A 19,571-nucleotide genomic window follows, 5' to 3' on the forward strand; every position below is an offset into this window, starting at 1 on the left:
TTTAGAATAGCAGATAGCCATAATTAATAAAGCTATAATTATTTTTTTATNTGAGTTAAAGTTCTTGGATGAAAATATTAAAACTTGAAATTTGGTATAATTTTCTGCAATATTTCAGAATTATAACGTATAGTTCTTAGTTGTCAACTAAATTATTTCAAATCAATTGATAAGTTGCTTTAACTCAAATATCGCACTCAACCTCTGGAAATGCTAAGCAATGAGAATAATATAAAAACAAAATCAAAAATCTCCAATATGTTCAAAAAACCAATTAATTCGAATATAGAAATCCAAACATCTTCAAATGATTCTGAATTGAATAATACTTTTGAAAGTAAAATATATCATCAGATTAAAACATGGAAAGATAATAAAATATCTAATAAAGACTTAGAAGATTTGGATGGAAAGTACTTGGTATGCAATCTTGAGTTTGATGAGAAGAAAAATATTGAATTTGATAGTAAAGAACAAATTAATAGAAGAATGAAAGGAAGTATATTAAATCCATTGATGTTCAGCTTTTCAGATACAGAAACTCCAAAATTTGAACTTAAAGAACTTCCTGGTGATAATTTGAATAATATAATTCAAGATAATGTTAAAAAATCTCAACTAAAACAAATCAATCACGTGAATTTAAAGGTAAAACTTTCAGTAGAAAATCTACTAAAATTAAATGAAATACTCAGAATAAATCTAGAAAGCGAAACACCAACTGTTGTGTCATCTTCTGAAACTCAGCTTGAATTGGATCAAAGTGCTTTGGATGAATTATTTTGCGATCAATATGATGGTAACTCTTCAAAAATTGATTTTATTGAAAAGTTGGCAGACCAAATTGTATCTAGTATTAAAAGCCTAATAATGGGAGAAGCTTTATTAGGAGCTGATAATGCAAGACAAATACTTGTCTTCGAGTTGAAATCGCTTCAGAAATTGTTTATTGAAGATAAAAAAGAAGAGATTTCTAAATCTATTGAATCTTTATTATTGCAAACTAGTTCTGATGACGATATTCAGATGTTAATTTTTAAGATAGACCAAATCCGTTCTGCATTGAAACATTTTAACCTTTCAAATAGGTTTCAGGATTTTAATTTCGGATATAACAATTCATCCAATGAAATAGAAGATGGAGAACGGACACTACAAACCAATCAAGCAAATAACTTTTTTGCAAAGCATAAACTTCTAAAGTTTAATAAATGGTGCAAGCAATTGAATACTTCATCAGAGAATAATGGAAGCAATATTGCAAGTGGTGAAAGTAATTCAAACAATCATCGTCTCACTCATCATCATGATGGGCATTCTCATCACCATCATATTCTTTCACACTATAAGCACCACCAGCATCGCAATATTAGTAATAGCAATGAAAAAAATAGAGACATTGTAAAAAGAGAAGAAGAGTTTGATTCTCCTCATGCGGAAAATTGTGTCCAACTGTTTTCTCCTGACAATTATGATGGCTGGAATACAGAAAATTCAAAAGGTGTTTCATTATCATACAAAATAGATTCATCATCAAATGAACATTTGTCTATAAATGTAGTAATAAAGAGTGATATTAATTGTAAGTTACTGAACTTACTTACAATATTGAATGAAGTTGAACTTTCAAATATGTGGGTACCATATATCTCTTATTCAAAATGCTTTTACAACTTTAGTCGTGTAAGCAAGTTGGTACAACAAGTATATGATCTTCCATGGCCAATAGGACAAAGAGAAAATATCATGTTCTGCTTTGGAGTAGATACATTAAAAGAACATGACTGCATTATGATTTCATGTGGGGATCCTCAAACTTCAAATAATAAATTCTTTGGAGCTAATATTCCCGATCCACCTCCAAAAGTACCAAGAGAGAAATGCAGTTATCTTCTGTTTATCCTAACTCCTTCAGAGAATAGTAAGGACCTCACTACTCTGGAAATGTTTTCTAGTTTCTCTGTGACAAAGTATGTTCCGATTAAACTTACATCATTTTTGATTAAAAGAATGACTAGGAAAATGTATACTGATATTACAGCCTTAGCTTCGAATATTAATGGCTCCCCTTATGAGACTGCATATAATAATAACTTACAACTCTACTCGTGGCTAGATATGAAGCTATCACAATATGAATCGAAGCAAAGAAAAAATGACAAAGATTTCATATAGAGTATTGAAAAGAATAGGTAAATATAAGTAAAAATATTATTCATGTTTTTATTATTTTAATATAAATTTTTTTTTCTTGATTTACATTTAACTAAAGGAATTAATATATCATTTTTTAATATCTCACGTGTCACAACTTCCTGATAATTTAACTCATTAAATTTGAACCAAGTTTTGTTAGGCGTCTTATATGTTTTAAATTAAAAACTAGAAACAGAATACTTCATAATTTCTGATATATTCACGTATTCAGCAATTATTTCGAATTTTTTTTTTTACCATTTAACAAATGCTATTTCATTTCGCATGTAATAAAATATTCTAAGAAATGGCGGGCAATTGAATTGAATGAAAAATAAATTTCTGGAGAAACAGAAATTAGTCATTTTCTTTGGCATGAAATAATAGCTTAGTAAAAATGATAATATGTTTGGGACCATTTTGTATTCCAGTATGGAACATTTTTCTGTTTCTATTTGCTCTCATCGTCCCAGTAACAAATTTTTTGAAAAGGATATTTCTCGGAAAAAAGTCAAATATAAAAAATAGGGGTGAGCTAACTATTGGTAATCACGAGAAAATCTTAGAAGAGAAAGATTTAGCTGAAATCGGTATAGAATCGCACCTTTTTAGGGAAAATTACGAGAAAATCTTGAAATTAGTAGAATCACGAAATGTTTTGGAACTTGAAAATATTAATGATTGGGAAATATGTAAGCTTTTAGGAAAGAATTTGGAGCTTCCCATTCTGGTAGATTACTATGCAGATTGGTGTAACCCATGCAAAAAGATCTCCACCACTTTTAAGAGACTATGTAAAGAATATAATGGTATATTTATAAAAATTGACTACGAAACTCATACTAATTTTTGCTATGATATGGGCGTTTTCAGCCTTCCAACTTTTCACTTTTGGATACTGGACAACAACTCCTATATTCTAGTAGACAAATTGGAAAGATCAGATTCTAAAGAATTAGAGAACCTCTTGGTAAAAAATAAATTCAAAATTATAAAATAACTATTACTTTTATTAATTTAAAAAAAAAAAGAAATTAATCCTCATATGAATGTTTAAATTATTTTCAAACGTATTATTAATTCTCTCAACTTTTTTGTGACCTACATTAATGTCATTTTCTCCTGAACTGCAGTGTCTTCCATTGTATCATTGCTATTATCTTTATCTTTCACGTCATTATTTGAATCTTCAATCTCAGAAAATAGATACTCTTGTTGGTAATCAATAAGATATTGAGTACTTCTCTTAACATCAATAAAAAGTGAATAGGCTTTTTTAATCTCGTCTAAATCAATCTCTTCTTTTTTTTTTCTATTTGCAAGAACTTGAGAAACTGTTAATAAGTGTAGTGAGTATCGCAAGCTCGTGTCCATCGCTATTCTAGTGAGGATTTGATAAGCACTATCAGTTAATTTAAGATCCTCCTCACTTGCTCTTTCCTGAATAATTTTCTTAACATCTTCTTCACTATAGGGTACTGTTGGAATAATTAAACATCTATCTAAAAGATCAATAGGTATACCATGTGGCGACTTATAGTCAGTTCCTCTAATCTTTGTAATACCTCTATTTGATGCCATAATCAAGATTGGACTTGTTTCTTCCTCTAGCGCCTTGTTAAGAAAGCTAAAGCATTCAACATCTAACATATGAACCTCATCTATAAACAAAACTCCATGAACAATTTCTGCTCTGCTTTCCTCTTTCCATTCAGCAACCTTTTCATCTATTTGAGCTCTAACTTCTGGCTTAATTTCGCCGGTGTCACCAGCAAACAGTGCTAAAAATCCTTGAGTTCGGCTATTAATTACATCAATATCGTGTAAAGTGACGTTATGTACTACTTCTCTTTTTTTCTGAAGTTCACCTTCTGGGCATGCAATAAATCTAGTTTGATATCCAACAGCATCGTAATCTTTAGACCTTGTAAAAGAACGTCCTAATTTAGTAATTTTCCCACTTGACTTATTAATTGAAATTACATCTCCAGCAACAATATTTTCAGCTTGAAGTGACTCAATCATTTTACTACCAATATCATAAACTGTCTCCATATCAGTGCTTCTTAAAGCCATTCTGCCAACTTTAACTCCTGTTGTATTCGAACGATCAATCTCTAATTCTGCTACTTCTCCCTCAATAACGTCTATTTCTTCTTTAATTCTTACACCTATGGATCTTCTCAAAGCTTGTCTCAGAGCTTCAGTCTTATTCATTTCTAGTGAGAACACTTCAGAAGCTGAAATATGTGTAAATGGCGTATCGCTTCCTATTGCTTTTGCAATTGCCATAGCAATTGCTGTTTTTCCAGTTCCTGGCTGACCTGATAATAAAATTGCTCTTCCTGCAATCTTGCCCTGTTTGACCATTCTTACAATTATTCCTGCAGCTCTTCTGGCCAACTTTTGACCCACCATTCCATCTGATGAATACCTTGCATCCAATGCATCATTTAAACCTAGGCCTCTAATATGGGAATGTGCCCCAATTCTTTCCAGTCTTTGAAACTCTTTAATTTCTGCTATTTTTGGTTCAATCATTTTCTTTTAGTGAAAGCACAAATTTCATATATTAATTTTTCCTTTCTTCAACGTTGATTTTTCCTCTCAAAAATTCATGTTGAATTTAAGTTCCTCTACACGGTTTTTATTATTTCCTTTAAATATACAAATTGACTATGGCGCCCAACACTTTCTTACTATTCCCCGCCATTTATTAATTATTTTTGACCAAAACGCCTTAAAGATTTAACAAATTTCATTGATCGAGGCCATAAAGTATAAGATGGAGTCGTATAAAACTCAGAAACATGTATTAACTGCTACTGAAAACATGCTAGTAATGTTTTGTTTTAAAAAAAAAGTAGCAACAACTTAAATTGATAGAAAAAAGAAATTTTAGTAATCATTAAAAATAGAAAAAATTTTCGTCGAAATCTCGAAGCTAATTATTAAATATATATAGTTTTCTTGACTATTTTGTTGTATCACTAATTAAGGGTCTAGTTTTAAATATTCATCATCGAAATGATTAATACGCACAAAGCCATCCTCTCCACCAGTAGTAAAACTCATACCATCAGGGGCATAGACTAAGGCATTCATAGTACCGAAATGACCTTTAATAGCGCCAAGCTCAGTACCATAAATCATGTGCATAATTAGAGTCTGAAATTTACCTTCTTGAGTACCGGTTGTTGTGACATCTTGTGCGAGTTGGCCACCTCCAAGTAAAATGTGTCTTTTTGGGTCTTTTTCTTTGTTAAAGTTTGGAGATATAGAACAGCCATTCAAAAGACGATTAGTTGTATACTTTCTAATTTCCTTCAAGTTTACCATATCCCATAACTTTGCTGTCATATCATGACTACATGTTAACATTAAGGTTCTATCCTCAGAGAATGAACAGCATGTGAGTAACTTAGAATGGGCTCTAAGAACCTCATATGGTTCCGAACTTTGCCTGATATCCCAAATGTAAATACCTCCATCTTCATGACCAGAAATAATATTTTGATCAAACATACCCCAGTGAGCTCGTGTGATTCTGCTGTTGATTCCTGTAATTCTAACGCCCTCCATATTTGGGTCACCGACTTTTTTTATAAGTAACTGACGAGGCTCTGGATAGAATTGGTCTACAGCAACAACAAACTTGTCTTGATTATCATACTTTCTATTGAACTCAACAAAACGGCAAGTACCGCTCATAGGATAAGAGGAGATTATCTCTGCTCTTTCAATATCAAAGCTCACGCATTTCTGGTCTGCTGAAGACATTATCAAAGTTTTCCCATCTAATGATGGGTCGCAATTCCAAACTGCTGCTCTCCCAGCCTCGTATTTAGCAGCAACCTTTCCATCGGATGTAAATGAACATGCAACTGAACCATCCTATAATTAATAATATTAATATTAGTTGAATTAGTTCTCAGTAATTTCTCCAATATTACTTAAATGGAAAAATTTACAAAATAAAATAACTTACCTTGCCACACGAAAATACCAGATCTCCGTCAAAATTATAAGTTACAAATGTAATAGGACGCTCATGAGCTTGTAATACTATCGGCCTCATTTTATTTATTCTTTTCAGAGTAAGTGCTTATTAAACTTTGAATATAACTCTTAATCAACATATAATTTTTTACTTATTTCAAAAATCCCTCTCAACCCGGCAGTCTTCAATTTCAGGAGAACTCCAAGATTAAGCTAAAATTAGTTCCTGAATCCTTCCTGTATCAAGTATTAAAGTTGCGGCTGTTAAAAAGCCACCTTGATTACTCGAATATTTCTTTTTTCCCAGTCAAGAGGAAAAAATTTTTCAATAAATATTCCTCTGAATTTTCTATTGGCATCTTTTACACTTAATGAGACGGACGTGTTTGCCGCGCGCGGTATCGTTGTCATTTATTTGTAATTCAAGACCTTGTTACAACCAATTTGGAATGCATGCAGAAATGCGGCTACAATTCATAAATATTAAAAATCAATTATAAAAGCCTAAACCAAACAATTAAATAAATAAAATATCACATTAGTTTAAGAAAAAAAGACCACATTTAATCAAATCAAAAACTACGTGCTAAATCACAAATAAATATGTGAATTTGCTACAATTAATTCTGCTGATAGAACATCAAGCTAATTACTACATATATGATAGCTTTAAAGGAATATATTTTTTAGGTTTGAATTTGTTTACATTCCAATGCTGGCTTGGATCATTTGGATCACAGTCCAATAGTTCTGCCTTATGCTTTGTCGAGGAATCATTGTCTTCAGTCAATGAAAGACATACATACTTATTGGGCTCAACATTAGCCTTAATCATTTCATTTTCTAGCCTCCAAATGTTTGTTATTTCACTATTAGAGCATGCAGCATACTTCAAATTAGATCCTATGCAATAGCTCTCCTTAGAAACAATACGAATTTGTTGTGTATGATTAGACATCATAAATGCTTGAGTACCTTTTTTCCCATGACAATGGAACACTCCAATCTTGTCACCATCGGTTTGCCCTCCCATAGAGTCTAAGCAAATATTATTTAGTTTCTTGTTCCTAATTTCCCCCACGAAAAGTAGATGGTCCAATTGAGTTATGTAAGTTTCTGGAGCAACATTATCCAAGAACCATCTAAATGGTTTGCATTTAAGTTTTTTCTTAAGATGTAGCATGTCATCAAATGAACCAAGTTTAATATTAGGATTAGGTGCAAGCATTTCAGTTATTTGGTAGAATTCGTCCATCCATACTCTAGCTGTGCGAAGTCTATTGTGCCATAAGCTTTCCGGAGGTGAACTGTACCCAACGCCTTTCTTTCTGAAAATATGGAATACTCTAGAGCAAGGAGTGCATTCAATTTGGCCCCCACACATCCATATCCTAAAACTTATTTCAACATTTTCGGCACCCCAGTGCCTAAATTTCTCATCATAACCACCCAAATGCCAAAAATAGTCTCTTTTCATTGCGAAAAGACCCCCTGCCATCATTGGAGATTTTATCGGAGTAGTATCATTTATAGGACCAGTTAATGTAGCCTGTTCTAAAATTGAGTATTTGAACCCGAGCCTGCATCCAATACCCGAAAAATTGCTAAATGCAAAGTTAACCGGGTCTATTGAATCAATTTGTGGCATTACCACGGATTTCGGTGATTCTTTAAGCCTTAAAAGTTGAGGTTCGAGCCACTGTCTCGAAGTCTCAATATGGCTATCTAGTATTACAATCACAGGAGCAGAAGCAGCCCTGACACCGCTTAGTCTAGCACCTACGATACCTTTACGTTCAGTTAAATGGACAACTCGGACTTTAGGAAGAAGTCGAATATAATCGTCAAGAAAACCGCCCGGAACTAAATCAATCATATCTGATCCGTCATTGACAAGAATAATCTCACGTAGTAGCGGTGGTGGTGTATTGTTTAAAACGGAATGAACTGATCTTAATAAAGTAGAAAGAGGTTCATTGTAAAAAGTAATTATGATGGACGCATCATCAAGATCTTTTATCGGGTAAATCATATTTCTGCAAATAGGGTCTCTAACTTCCAATGGAACTCTATCCAAAGAAAGAAAATCGGATAATTGTCTGTTGAAACCGCCTCCTTTTGCTAAAAAATCCTCCTCGTTGTTTTTATTGATTTCTGGAGGCTTTTCAATAAAAGCAAAAGGAGTAGTACCATTCGGAAAAATACCAAGGATACCATGTTGTCTTAAATCGTTATAACCTGCAAATACTGCAAGTGAATTTAAATATTGACTTGAAGTATTTGAAAACAACGCTGAATATTCTTTGTGTTCAATATAAGGAAGTAATTTTGAGCCGAGGTCATATCGCTTTACAAGAGTAAGCCCCAAATCAGTGTTGTAATCTATTCCAGTATCCTCTGGGGATGCAAATGCTAAATTATCAAAATATCTAGTAATTGCAGTGCTTTCTGTTAAGTTCCTAACATTACCATAATTTGTAAGATTATATTTATCTGGCATTGTTCTTAATTTAATAATGTAGCTTTGATGTCTTGAATCAGACTCACCAACTAGCTTCATAAAATCTACATTAATGTCTTCATTAGTAGTATTAATGCAATTACCCTTAATTAAGCATCTAAAAACTTTCATGCTTCTCCCACTAATACCCCTTAAACTCTTGCTAACCGAAGAAGACATATAATTACCTGTACTTGATATAACTAGCTGGTGTACTATTGTGAAAGATAATGCCCAGAGTAAAATAATTGCTAGCACTAAATAGAGGAGCTTATTCCTACATACGAATGTACTTCCAAGCTGGTAATGTATCCTTCTGAAAAATCTTCGAAATATATTTGCTTGGCTCATCTTTTAAATATTCAATTTATTTGTGTATTAATACGTTTTTTGTTTTTTTATTCCGTACTTTACGGTGCAGGATATTCTAATAAAATCAATTATGCAGAAATAATTTCTGGATTTACCTCTTGTCAGATAAATACTCAGGAATGTAATAATAACAGCAATTCACTCATACAACGGCACAATACTCTTTAATCATCACTAATCCATTGAAAATATTCTCCAAAAAACTTCTCCTCACTTTATAAAACTTAATAAAAACTCTTCATCCATAAATATACCCCGCCCAATACCTGCATAAACTACACATGTGGCAAGAAAAAAAAATAAGGAAATATTTGCATAAATATTTGTAAAAGAATCTGATTCCTAATTTACTACTAAAAAAAAAAAATATTTTTGGGGTATTAATTTAATTATGATTAGAAATATCAAACTAAAAAAAAAATGTTTATAAGAATTCTTTTTTCGAGTCTGCAGATGCCCCCCTGCACATCCTAATTTGTGTACGAAATCAAAACTCCTACTCTACTCATCTTGAACTAAAAAAGAAAAAGTACATAGTTTTTCTTTGAATTCGGAAAAGCAAGAAACATTTTGGACTGAACCTAAAACCTTTAGCCTAATGTTTTTTGCAAATATTGATAAAAAAAAAATGCGAAATGTTTGTGTGAAATCAATTGTTTATCATCTCCCTTAATATATCTTTCCATTCATTTATCGTAAAAATCTAAGTAATAAAAGACTAATAGAATTATAAATATTATTTAAATATTTATTCATTAGCAATGATAAGAAAGCAATACGTACTGAACTGCAATAAGTGTAAGATAAAAAAATAGCCAAAAAAAATATAAACTTCGACAAAAAAAATAATACATTCAATTATATCTTGTAAAAGTTTATCAATATTTCGTCTTGCTTATCTCACAAAATGCAGAGGCGTCTCCAAAATAAAGATTTGGTCGAATTGCTCGTTACCATGCTTTTTTTCCTTTTAAAAGCAAATTACATGTAAAATTAGGGATCCCTATTTCAAACCATGTATCATTAACCGCAAGCAATAATGCGATAACAAACTGCAAAAATTCTTATTTCGCATATTTTGCTTGTAAATATTAAATCAACACAGAAAGCCACAATTCTAATACAAAAGTAGAGCTGCTGATCTTATTTTTTTTTTTTGCTAATACGCTCTTACAAAGATTCTTGAAATATGCAAAAAATTGAGTATTTTTGCTCAATGATGAAAATCTTGGTCAGAAAATCATGTAAACAAACCGCTTCTGACATCAAAATTCTGAAACACATCACTACACATTCTACTTTTTCCAACAACTTGCAATCTCTTTTCTTATTCATCTCTCAGAAAACCTATTGTCAATACATACCTCGTAGCCTTCCATGGGTTGGAACAGCACCGGGTACCGAATATGGGAGAGCTCCTGAAGGTGCATACCTTCCTTGAGCATATGGTCCAGGGCGTGCCATATTTGGAGCATACATATGTGGAGGGGGTATAGCAGGTCTAGGTGGATGAGCTCCAGGTGCGGCAGCTGATGAAGTGCTTGCTGTTGATGTTGCAGGATGATGATATGGATGAACATTTGAATCAGATACCCCTTGTTGCTCCGAGAGGTAGTCTTCCTGATTGTCGTAATTTGGAGCGGAACTGGAATTATTATTACTTACATTACTTGCGTTCAAATTAGATGCATTAGAAGCCCCCGCTGATCCAGCAGTTTGGACCTGGAGATTGCCAGTTTGCTCTGGCGAAACGTCTCCATAATGGGAGCCTAAATTTGGAATTACTGGAGGCATAGACACCGATACACTTGCAGAAGACTGAGGTCCAGGCGCAGTTGCATGGTGTATAGGAGGGGCAATTTGGCCGTAGCCCCCAGTGGCATAAATATTTGATGAGTATCCAGAAGCATACCCTGTGTACATATACCTAGGGTCATGCCTGCCGTATCTTCCATAAATTTGCTGGCTTGGAACACCGCCAGCATGCACAGGTAAGTACGGGTTTCTGTAATAGTCAGCATAATTTGAATTGGCTGTGGTAGATGCTGCAGCAAGTGCAGGGTTCGTCCTAACTCTAGGATTTCCTAATGAGGGGGCGTGACCCCCTGAATTAGATTGATTTGAGTTTCCTGCCATAATTTCTCTAGGAAGAGCTTTTTTACACTCAACCCATTTATTATCAATTTGATGATCATAATAATGCCTCATAACCTCCTCTACTGCATCCGGTGATTCATACTCAACAAATCCAAAACCCCTATGTCTATTAGTATCTCTATCTACCATAACACTAAGATTCTTAATAGTACCGTATTTCCCAAAATGCTCTCTAAGTTTCTCATCAGTACAACTCTGAGGAAGTCCTCCAACAAATATCTTGGTTGCACTAAAACCTCCTGAAGAACCTCCTGCACCCCCAATATGGGATCTTCCAGTTACATTAGAATTGCTATTTGCAGTATTACTTCCACTATTTCCACTGATATTTGCATTATTCGCGTTAGTATTGCCTGAATTATTACTAGCCTGATTATTGCTATCTGCAGATTCATCTGCTTCATTTGCTTGAATTACACCTCTCGGGACTGCTCTCTTGCAATCTATCTCTTTTCCATCAACAATCTGAGGAGAAGATAAAACTGCATCAACAGATTCCTCTGAGGCAAAAGTGATAAAACCAAATCCACGTGATCTGCCTGTAGTCTTCTCTGTTAACACCACTGAGTCCACTATCTCACCATATGGAGAAAAATGAGTCCTCAATGAAGCATTTGTTGTGACATCACTTAATCCTCCACAAAATATCTTAGCAGGTACCGTAGGACCTCCACTGCTACCACCCTCTGTTTGAAGTGTCGTCATTGTATTAGTAATTAGTTAATATATATATCATAAATATAAAAATATATACATATATATATATATTTAATTAAATATACACATATATTTATTATACTTAAATGTGATTTTTTTTTAAGTTATTCAATCAATATCTGTGATTTTTACGATAACGATGCTACTCACTTATACTCTCATTCTAAATTCTCGTTCGAATAATTAACCCTTCTTTAGAGCTTATGCTAAGTCTCTTCTAACTTATGGGATATCTACTTATACACACACGAAACTACCAAAATCCTTGAAATCTAAAAAATCACAATACTTTACTTGAACCAAGTTTCATATGTTAATTCCCCTTGTATTTATACTCGTACAAATACAAAAATAAATCTCAATATTTATATATAGCTAGTATATATACTTATTTAGCCTTACTCGTACTGACTAATATAAATATTTTTCCGTACAAAAAGAAGAAACTAAACTCCCTCCTGCACTTTATTGCTTCCAACACCTCTGTCGTGAAGATAATAATTTATTTATTTCACAACTTTATTAATCCAAACTCAACTCTTTCTCGAGAGACCTCTCGTTATTGCGGCAAAGACGACAGTGGATGCGTCGGGTGCGCCGCCATCTCGTCTTTTATTTTTTTATATATAAAATTAATATTAAATATATTTTTTCAATAAACCAAATTTTATTTAATTTTGCTTTCAATAACTTTTCACTACGTTTTCTTCACTATTATTCCTTTGAATTTTTACTCCCAACGTTAATTTCAAGTTTATAAATACTTATTAATTGCCAAATAATGTTTGGCGCCCAAATGTTTGTTAACTTTCATTATTTTTGTCTACGAAATAAATGGCTCGAATTATAAAAACATAATTTCGAAAATGCATGCCAATTTTTGTTAGTACATGCATTTTTGTGTTTTTAATATTTGTCTGCAAAGCACCACATTTAATTCATGTTTTTCCTCCCTAGTACGCAAAACACTTTTTGAATTATCTGAATAAACTAACAAAAAATACATATATAAATATATTTGTTTTTTCTGTAAATTTTTTAAAGGATGTACAATTTCATTTCATTTCTAGTAGAATTCACAAAAGAATGGTTCAGAAAAAGAAGATAAACTTATTGATATCTTCAAAAATTATTGAACTCGAAGCTTATTCAATTAAAAATAGTTAATAAAAGTTATACTTTTCTAAATAGAAGGTAAAAGAATCCAGCAAAGCGGAATCTGGACTAACGATGAAATAATGATTACAATCGTAAGGCCCGACTGTTGAATCATGCTGAATTGATTGCTAAAGCTTCGTGTAGATATTACTTTGAGCATCATATAAACTAATAAAGAAGATGAAATGGAAAAGTATATAAAAAGTGCCCAAAAGAGATAAGTTTTTATTCCACCTGTGGATAAGAGTGCGAAATCACACAGAACAATCGAAGTATACTTGTATCCCAAAGTACTAATTAGGTCCAAAGTTGATAAAACCCTTGCGGCAAAAATATAGGCGACTAATTGGAAAAGAATTATCTCCGTTATTAATAGCACTATTGAAAATGTCGCAGTTGAACCAAGCATCTGGGGATTGAATTGAGAAAACACACCATTAATTACACCGTCTGCCAAAATATATGTTATAAATCCCATTAATGGAATATAAAGATCGGAGAAAAGTGTTGGAAGGCACACTCCTCCATCATTTGCATTAGAGGAAATAGTATGGTTTTCGTAAGAAAATGATTTTCTTTTATTTTGAGTAAAAAATGTGATGTAAGGGCAGATAATCAAAAGTATTTTCTTTATTACATACTCATGGCTTACTGCAAAATGGGACCTTAGTGAAGCAATTGTTTGTGGAAACCAAAGCTGGAGTTGACTGATCTTCTCAGAATTTAATCCAGTTGTCTCTTTAACGGTATTTGACACAATACCCATCACAAGCTGGGATGTATTATTCCCGAAATTAAGCATATTATTGCCTGGGATAGAGCCTCCGTTATTCACTCCTCCAAATCCACCATTTAATCCATTACTGTTCATTTCTGGAGCATTGTAATTCTGATAGTTATCATTACTAAAGGCAGGGAATTGTTGGTTGCCATTGTTGAATGTATTGAAAGTATTTGAATCCGCATCATTTGTATTTAATGAAAATGCTCCAGATCCAACGTTGAAACTATTATTGGTGTTACTATCCCAGTTATAAAAATCCATCTGTTGGCCACTTAGATGTCCATTTTGGCTATAACTCATAGAGGGGTTATTGCTATAATAATTGTTCTCAGGAAAACCAGAAACATTAGCGCGTGCTCCGAAAGGATTATTTAATGGTTTATCGCCTCCATAGTTGTGCATATGCTCTGATGTATTGTTTACTTTTCTAATTCCGTTCATATGGATGGTATTATACTTAGAACAATCTATTTATATAAGATCAAACTTAAAAGGACTTGTATGCGTTGTTTTATTGATGTAAACTTCCTGTTAGCTTTAATTCATATATTTACAGTTATATTAAAATAAAACGCCATACTAAAACAATAATATATTAATATACTCAAAATGTAAAATTCAATGTTACCAAAAATTTTGAGAAAATAAGAATCTTTTAACAAAGCAGCGGATGTTAAATTTGTGTAGTGTATTAGCAAATTACCTAATTGTTGTAATTTGTAAATACAAAAAAAAAAGCTGCTTTTTTGGAAATTTAAAAAAAAAAAAAAAAAAAAAAACCTGATTATATTTTAATAGATTATGAACTTTATACTTTCTTTTAACTTTGAATAACTTTATAAATTAATAATATCAAATTAACGCATAACAACTTTGGAATTTTGAGCTAATGTAAACGTTCACTCATGCAAACCCCCATAAATATATTTATTTATTTTTTTATGGTCAGCTTTCTTGAAAAATATGTAATCTCGGTGATTTTTTTTTTCGTTTTGGAATTCACAAATATTTACCACTCACCACATAGAAACTAATTTGAATTTGGGCGGGCACAAAATATAGAGCAATATTTTTTAGAATTTTTTTGTTTGAAAAGATCTAAGCCTATAAGAAGAGGAAGGAGGGAAAAAATAACAAACTTTTGTATGATAACTGCTTAAAATAGAATTGTGAGTTATTTTATATGGAGCTTGGCAATATTTTTTTTAATTCCTCTATTTTTTTAAAGCAGTATTAATAATAAAACTAATTGGCTTATATTTGTATACATCAATTTATACATGATATTCCGAACATTAATAAGATCGACTACGGCATAAATATAGCTATTCTAAAGAAATACAATAAAAATTTATTTTATTGTACTAAACACATTTTGTCATTTATTTCAAATTATCTTTAAAATGACTTGGAATACTAATTTGTTAGAAAGTAAGCTAAAGGAGGCTGAAAGAGTGTCATGGAAGCTCTTCAAAACTGGAATATGTAAATGTTGCGATCCTAATAAGCTAATTAAGTCCAAAATTCTGACAGGTGGTTTATCTAATATTTTGGTTTTAATTTCAATTTCAATAGATTCGTTTTGTGAAGATATGAAAAGAATAAATAAGAATATTTTGATTCCCAACCTTAAAGTTAGATTTTATTCTGAAGAAAGAAAAATCTTTGTAAATGAAAAACGTGAACAATTAATTCAGAATTTACTTGCAAATGCAGGAATCATTAAACCAATACTACAATATTTTCAAGGAGGGCAAATAGAAGAATTTGTTGAAGGCAGGACTTTAGAAGTAGAGGATCTTAGAAATCGAAAAACATATATTCAGGTTGCAAAAAAAATTGCAAGTTTACACTCAACAAAAATTTCTCAAGATATTTTGGAAAATATTTGTTTGGAATATAATTCCGAAATTCATCAAGGCTTGGGAGACGTACCGTATTCTGAATCTAACAACAAGTCTATATCCATTTTATGGCCCACTCTGGATAAATGGGCATCTCTTTCGGAAGAATCTTTTAAACTAAATCATGGCAAATACCAAACTTGTATTAATTTTGAAAAATTAAGAATTCTTATCTGTAAATTAAAGAAAAGCCTATATTCTGACACTCTTTCCAAATTAACTTGCTCAATTGTTGTTTCTCATTCCGACTTACTCCCAGGAAATATTATTGAAACCTTGAATAATAATTACACTTTTATTGATTACGAGTTTTCTGGTACAATGGAATGTGTGTTTGATATAGGAAATCATTTATGTGAATGGGCAGGATTTACTTGTAATTGGGAATATCTGCCAAATGACGAAACAATTTCTGAATTTTTAAAGTATTATATTGCAGGTCTATCAAGTAATAAATTTAAAGAAAACAGATTTGAATCAAAGAAAGATGAAGCTGTTAGTAATACTAATTTAGGTATTAAGAAAGACGAATTAGAAAATAATTACCAATGTATTAATCATGAAAAAAAAGAAGCTTTTGAATTTGAAAATTCTGACTCATCTTTAACCATTAAATCTTACGTAAAGGCTGTAAAAACTTGTATGGTTATTTCGAATATCTTTTGGGGGTTGTGGGGAATTTGCAAATCTGACATTAGATCAAATAACTCTTCTAACTCAGTTTTCGACTACAGGTCTTATGCATACAGAAAACTTGAGTCAATAAATACCCAACCGTATTTCCGAGATATATTAAAAGGGATTGATCAAGATATTGAATTCCCTGTATTTTAATCTTGAAATCAACTATAATTTCTTAATAATATTCTTTATTATCTCACCATAATAATTTAATTAACAGTGAATAAATAATTCTCAAAATAAGCTAATATCTTGGATCAACTGAATCTTAATTCCCATTTATAGCATTATTTCAAGTTATAAAGCTATTTTATAATTAACAAATTACTTTAAATCACCAAATTTTCAATTTTGTAACAAAAGTTATACATCAACTATCACAAATTAACAATAGAATCCAAAGTAAAATTAATATCAGCTATGTTAGACTTAATTTGTTCTATAATCTTTGTATTTTTAAAGAACTCTTGTCCACCTTAGGTGTTTTTGAATATATTAAATTATTTTGGGCTGTGGTTTCTAAGTGGACTTAGTATTTATCTGCAAAATAAGATTGTGTTTTTCATGAATTTTAATTTGTGAATTTTAATATTTGAACAATACTTTTAATTGACTCAAATGTATTTTCTTGTTATTTCACATGTAATTTATTTTTCCAACTTGTCTTAGGCAACTCTGGAATTATCAGAAAGAATGCATGGCGCCTATATTTACCGCCTTAAACTAGTTATGAATGACCATTTTAATAACTGTAAAATTGAATTTTAAAAACTGGATTAATTCCGTTTTTTTTCTTTATAAAAAAGAAATGGATGAATATCAGGTAAGGTCAAACTAAAAAGGTAAATAGAGATTATTGTAAAATAGAGAAGAGTTGCCTGTTAATCATTTTATTTGGTAATCAGTTTGGAAGAATAAAAATATCGGAAAATGAATTCAGCACCAATATGCTCTGACATTCACAGTGCCTCATTTGACCTTTTGAGAGCATCAGAGGTTAAAAAGCTTTCTGTTTGTCATGTAACCTCAACAACAACTTTTGAGTCTACTGGTGAAAGCAAAGTTGGTGGTTTGCATGATTTAAGAATGGGGCCATTAAGTAACAGAGATTTCTGTGGAACATGTGGAAGTAGAAATGAATGTCCAGGTCATATAGGCCACATTGAATTGGAGCTTCCCGTATTTCATCCTCTTTTTTTGGGAAACTTGGTCAGAATTTTAAAATGTTGCTGTTGGCACTGTTGTTGTATAAGACTTTCAAAAAAGGTATGTAATGGCTATGTAAAAAGGTTTGAGTCCATTGGAAAGAATTCAAATGTTGATTCCAAAGACTTGGAAATTTATAATGTCAATGATGCGCAATCAACCGATGGGATTGCGTCTAACAGTTATTCACTAGAAATTTGGGAAGGAATTAAAAGAGAATTTTTAGATAAAGCATCTAAACACTCCTCTTGCAGTTCTTGTGGAAATTCATTTAAAGGCAGAGTCAAAGAATCTCAGCTTGGAATTGGTATTACTCTTTCTTGGCCTGAAGGCTCTAAACCCCCAGTAAGCTTAGGAAGTACTTGGAGCTCAAGTTCAAATCAAGAGGATACTAGGAGTGAATATAGTGACTCAGGATCTGAAAGTGGTAAAGAGCCAGATTCGTATAATTCTGGTGATTCTGACAACCAGGAAGAAGGCTCCATTAGCAGCAGTCAACAGAGTAATGAATCTAAGAAAAGGAAAAAGCATGCAGAAACTAAAAATAAAAGTTCAGCAAAGTTGTTTAAACGTTCTTATTATGATGACTTCTCAATGAATATTCCTCAAGAGGCTAAGTCTCATACTAAGCAAGGAAGAGGAATGATTACCCAACATTTTCAGGCTTTTCAAATAGTGCCAATAATTAAAAATATTTGGGAAAATAACAGAAAAATCTTCGAATTTATATTCCCTATATGTAAATCCCTAGGCTGGGAAGCGTTCTTTATGTTTACAGTTCCCGTTTCTGCAAATAAATTTAGACCTCTTGGAATGGCTGTAGGAAGAAATATATCACTATTGCATCCAAGAACTTCAGGACTTCTCGAAATTCTAACTGCGAATGACAGGCTGAAGTTCTATGTTGATTTACAAAGAAAGGAAAATACTAATGAATCTTCAATTGAAGGAGAGGAAAGCTCCAAAACTGGAAAGGGGGCAAAAACTATTAAAGAAGAAATTGAAGTTAACTCAAACAACTTGATTTCCTACGTATCTTCATTACAAGAAAAGGTTAACATGTATTTGGATCAGAGCAAAAGCTTCAAACCATCATCAGCCCCTCCAGGTATTAGGCAATGGCTTGAGAAAAAAGCAGGCGTAATCCGTCAGAAAATGATGGGAAAAAGAGTTAATTATTCAGCTAGAACTGTTATTGGACCCGATCCATATCTTGATACCAATGAAATAGGAGTCCCTCTTATGTTTGCTTTGAACTTAACTATCCCAGAACGCGTTGGTACTCATAATGTCTCATTAATGGCCAACTTGGTTGAAAATGGCCCAAATTTATATCCAGGTGCAAATAAACTCTTATTAGGTGGAATTCTTTATGATTTATCAAGGTTAGATCAAAATCAGAGAAAAGCAAAGGCCAGATTGCTTTTATCTTCTGTTTTATCAGCTTCAAACCCATTTTTGGGAAACCATCATCCAATTGTATATAGACACTTGATTGATGGAGATATTGTATTAATGAACAGACAACCTACTCTACATAGACCTAGTATTATGGCTCACTATATAAGAATACAACCAAAAGATAACATTATGAGGCTAAATTACGTCAATTGTGGTACTTATAACGCAGATTTTGACGGTGATGAAATGAATCTTCATCTTCCTCAATCCCTTTTTTCTAGATCTGAAGCAAAATATATTATGGATGCTTCCAGGCAATATTCAGTTCCAAAAAGTGGTGAACCACTTAGAGGATTAATTCAAGATTCTTGTATTGGAGGTGCATTTTTAACATCTAAATCAACCTTCTTGAATAGGGAAGAATACTTTCATCTTCTATATACATCTTTGTCATTTATATTTGATAAGAAATCTTCTGCGCTTTCAACAAGTCCTA

General features: G+C 32.1%; 8 protein-coding genes across 8 annotated transcripts; 3 read left to right on the plus strand and 5 right to left on the minus strand.

The window, feature by feature from the left end:
* Positions 1 to 210: 210 nt before the first annotated feature.
* On the plus strand, positions 211 to 2,175 carry Chro.50326 (hypothetical protein). The annotated part of the gene is made up of 1 exon (XM_662217.1): positions 211 to 2,175. One exon carries the CDS (start codon positions 211 to 213, stop codon positions 2,173 to 2,175), a length of 1,965 nt encoding a protein of 654 aa, XP_667309.1.
* A 418-nt stretch (positions 2,176 to 2,593) lies between these two features.
* Positions 2,594 to 3,196, plus strand: Chro.50325 (thioredoxin). Its single annotated transcript, XM_662218.1, has 1 exon — positions 2,594 to 3,196. The coding sequence occupies one exon, from the start codon at positions 2,594 to 2,596 to the stop codon at positions 3,194 to 3,196; it is 603 nt and encodes a 200-aa protein (XP_667310.1).
* A 101-nt stretch (positions 3,197 to 3,297) lies between these two features.
* Chro.50324 (At5g67630/K9I9_20) lies at positions 3,298 to 4,737 on the minus strand. Its single annotated transcript, XM_662219.1, has 1 exon — positions 3,298 to 4,737. One exon carries the CDS (start codon positions 4,735 to 4,737, stop codon positions 3,298 to 3,300), a length of 1,440 nt encoding a protein of 479 aa, XP_667311.1.
* A 453-nt stretch (positions 4,738 to 5,190) lies between these two features.
* Positions 5,191 to 5,976, minus strand: Chro.50323 (eukaryotic translation initiation factor 3 37.28 kDa subunit). The annotated part of the gene is made up of 1 exon (XM_662220.1): positions 5,191 to 5,976. The coding sequence occupies one exon, from the start codon at positions 5,974 to 5,976 to the stop codon at positions 5,191 to 5,193; it is 786 nt and encodes a 261-aa protein (XP_667312.1).
* Positions 5,977 to 6,847: 871 nt separating this feature from the next.
* Positions 6,848 to 9,046, minus strand: Chro.50322 (UDP-N-acetyl-D-galactosamine:polypeptide N-acetylgalactosaminyltransferase T3). The annotated part of the gene is made up of 1 exon (XM_662221.1): positions 6,848 to 9,046. The coding sequence occupies one exon, from the start codon at positions 9,044 to 9,046 to the stop codon at positions 6,848 to 6,850; it is 2,199 nt and encodes a 732-aa protein (XP_667313.1).
* Positions 9,047 to 10,420: 1,374 nt separating this feature from the next.
* Positions 10,421 to 11,929, minus strand: Chro.50321 (ribonucleoprotein). Its single annotated transcript, XM_662222.1, has 1 exon — positions 10,421 to 11,929. The coding sequence occupies one exon, from the start codon at positions 11,927 to 11,929 to the stop codon at positions 10,421 to 10,423; it is 1,509 nt and encodes a 502-aa protein (XP_667314.1).
* A 1,195-nt stretch (positions 11,930 to 13,124) lies between these two features.
* Positions 13,125 to 14,324, minus strand: Chro.50320 (Golgi coiled coil protein GCC185). Its single annotated transcript, XM_662223.1, has 1 exon — positions 13,125 to 14,324. One exon carries the CDS (start codon positions 14,322 to 14,324, stop codon positions 13,125 to 13,127), a length of 1,200 nt encoding a protein of 399 aa, XP_667315.1.
* A 962-nt stretch (positions 14,325 to 15,286) lies between these two features.
* Chro.50319 (choline/ethanolamine kinase) lies at positions 15,287 to 16,621 on the plus strand. Its single annotated transcript, XM_662224.1, has 1 exon — positions 15,287 to 16,621. The coding sequence occupies one exon, from the start codon at positions 15,287 to 15,289 to the stop codon at positions 16,619 to 16,621; it is 1,335 nt and encodes a 444-aa protein (XP_667316.1).
* Positions 16,622 to 19,571: the final 2,950 nt, after the last annotated feature.

This window comes from Cryptosporidium hominis, assembly GCF_000006425.1.
Source record: "Cryptosporidium hominis TU502 chromosome 5 CHRO015094, whole genome shotgun sequence".
Taxonomy (NCBI): Eukaryota; Apicomplexa; class Conoidasida; order Eucoccidiorida; family Cryptosporidiidae; genus Cryptosporidium; species Cryptosporidium hominis.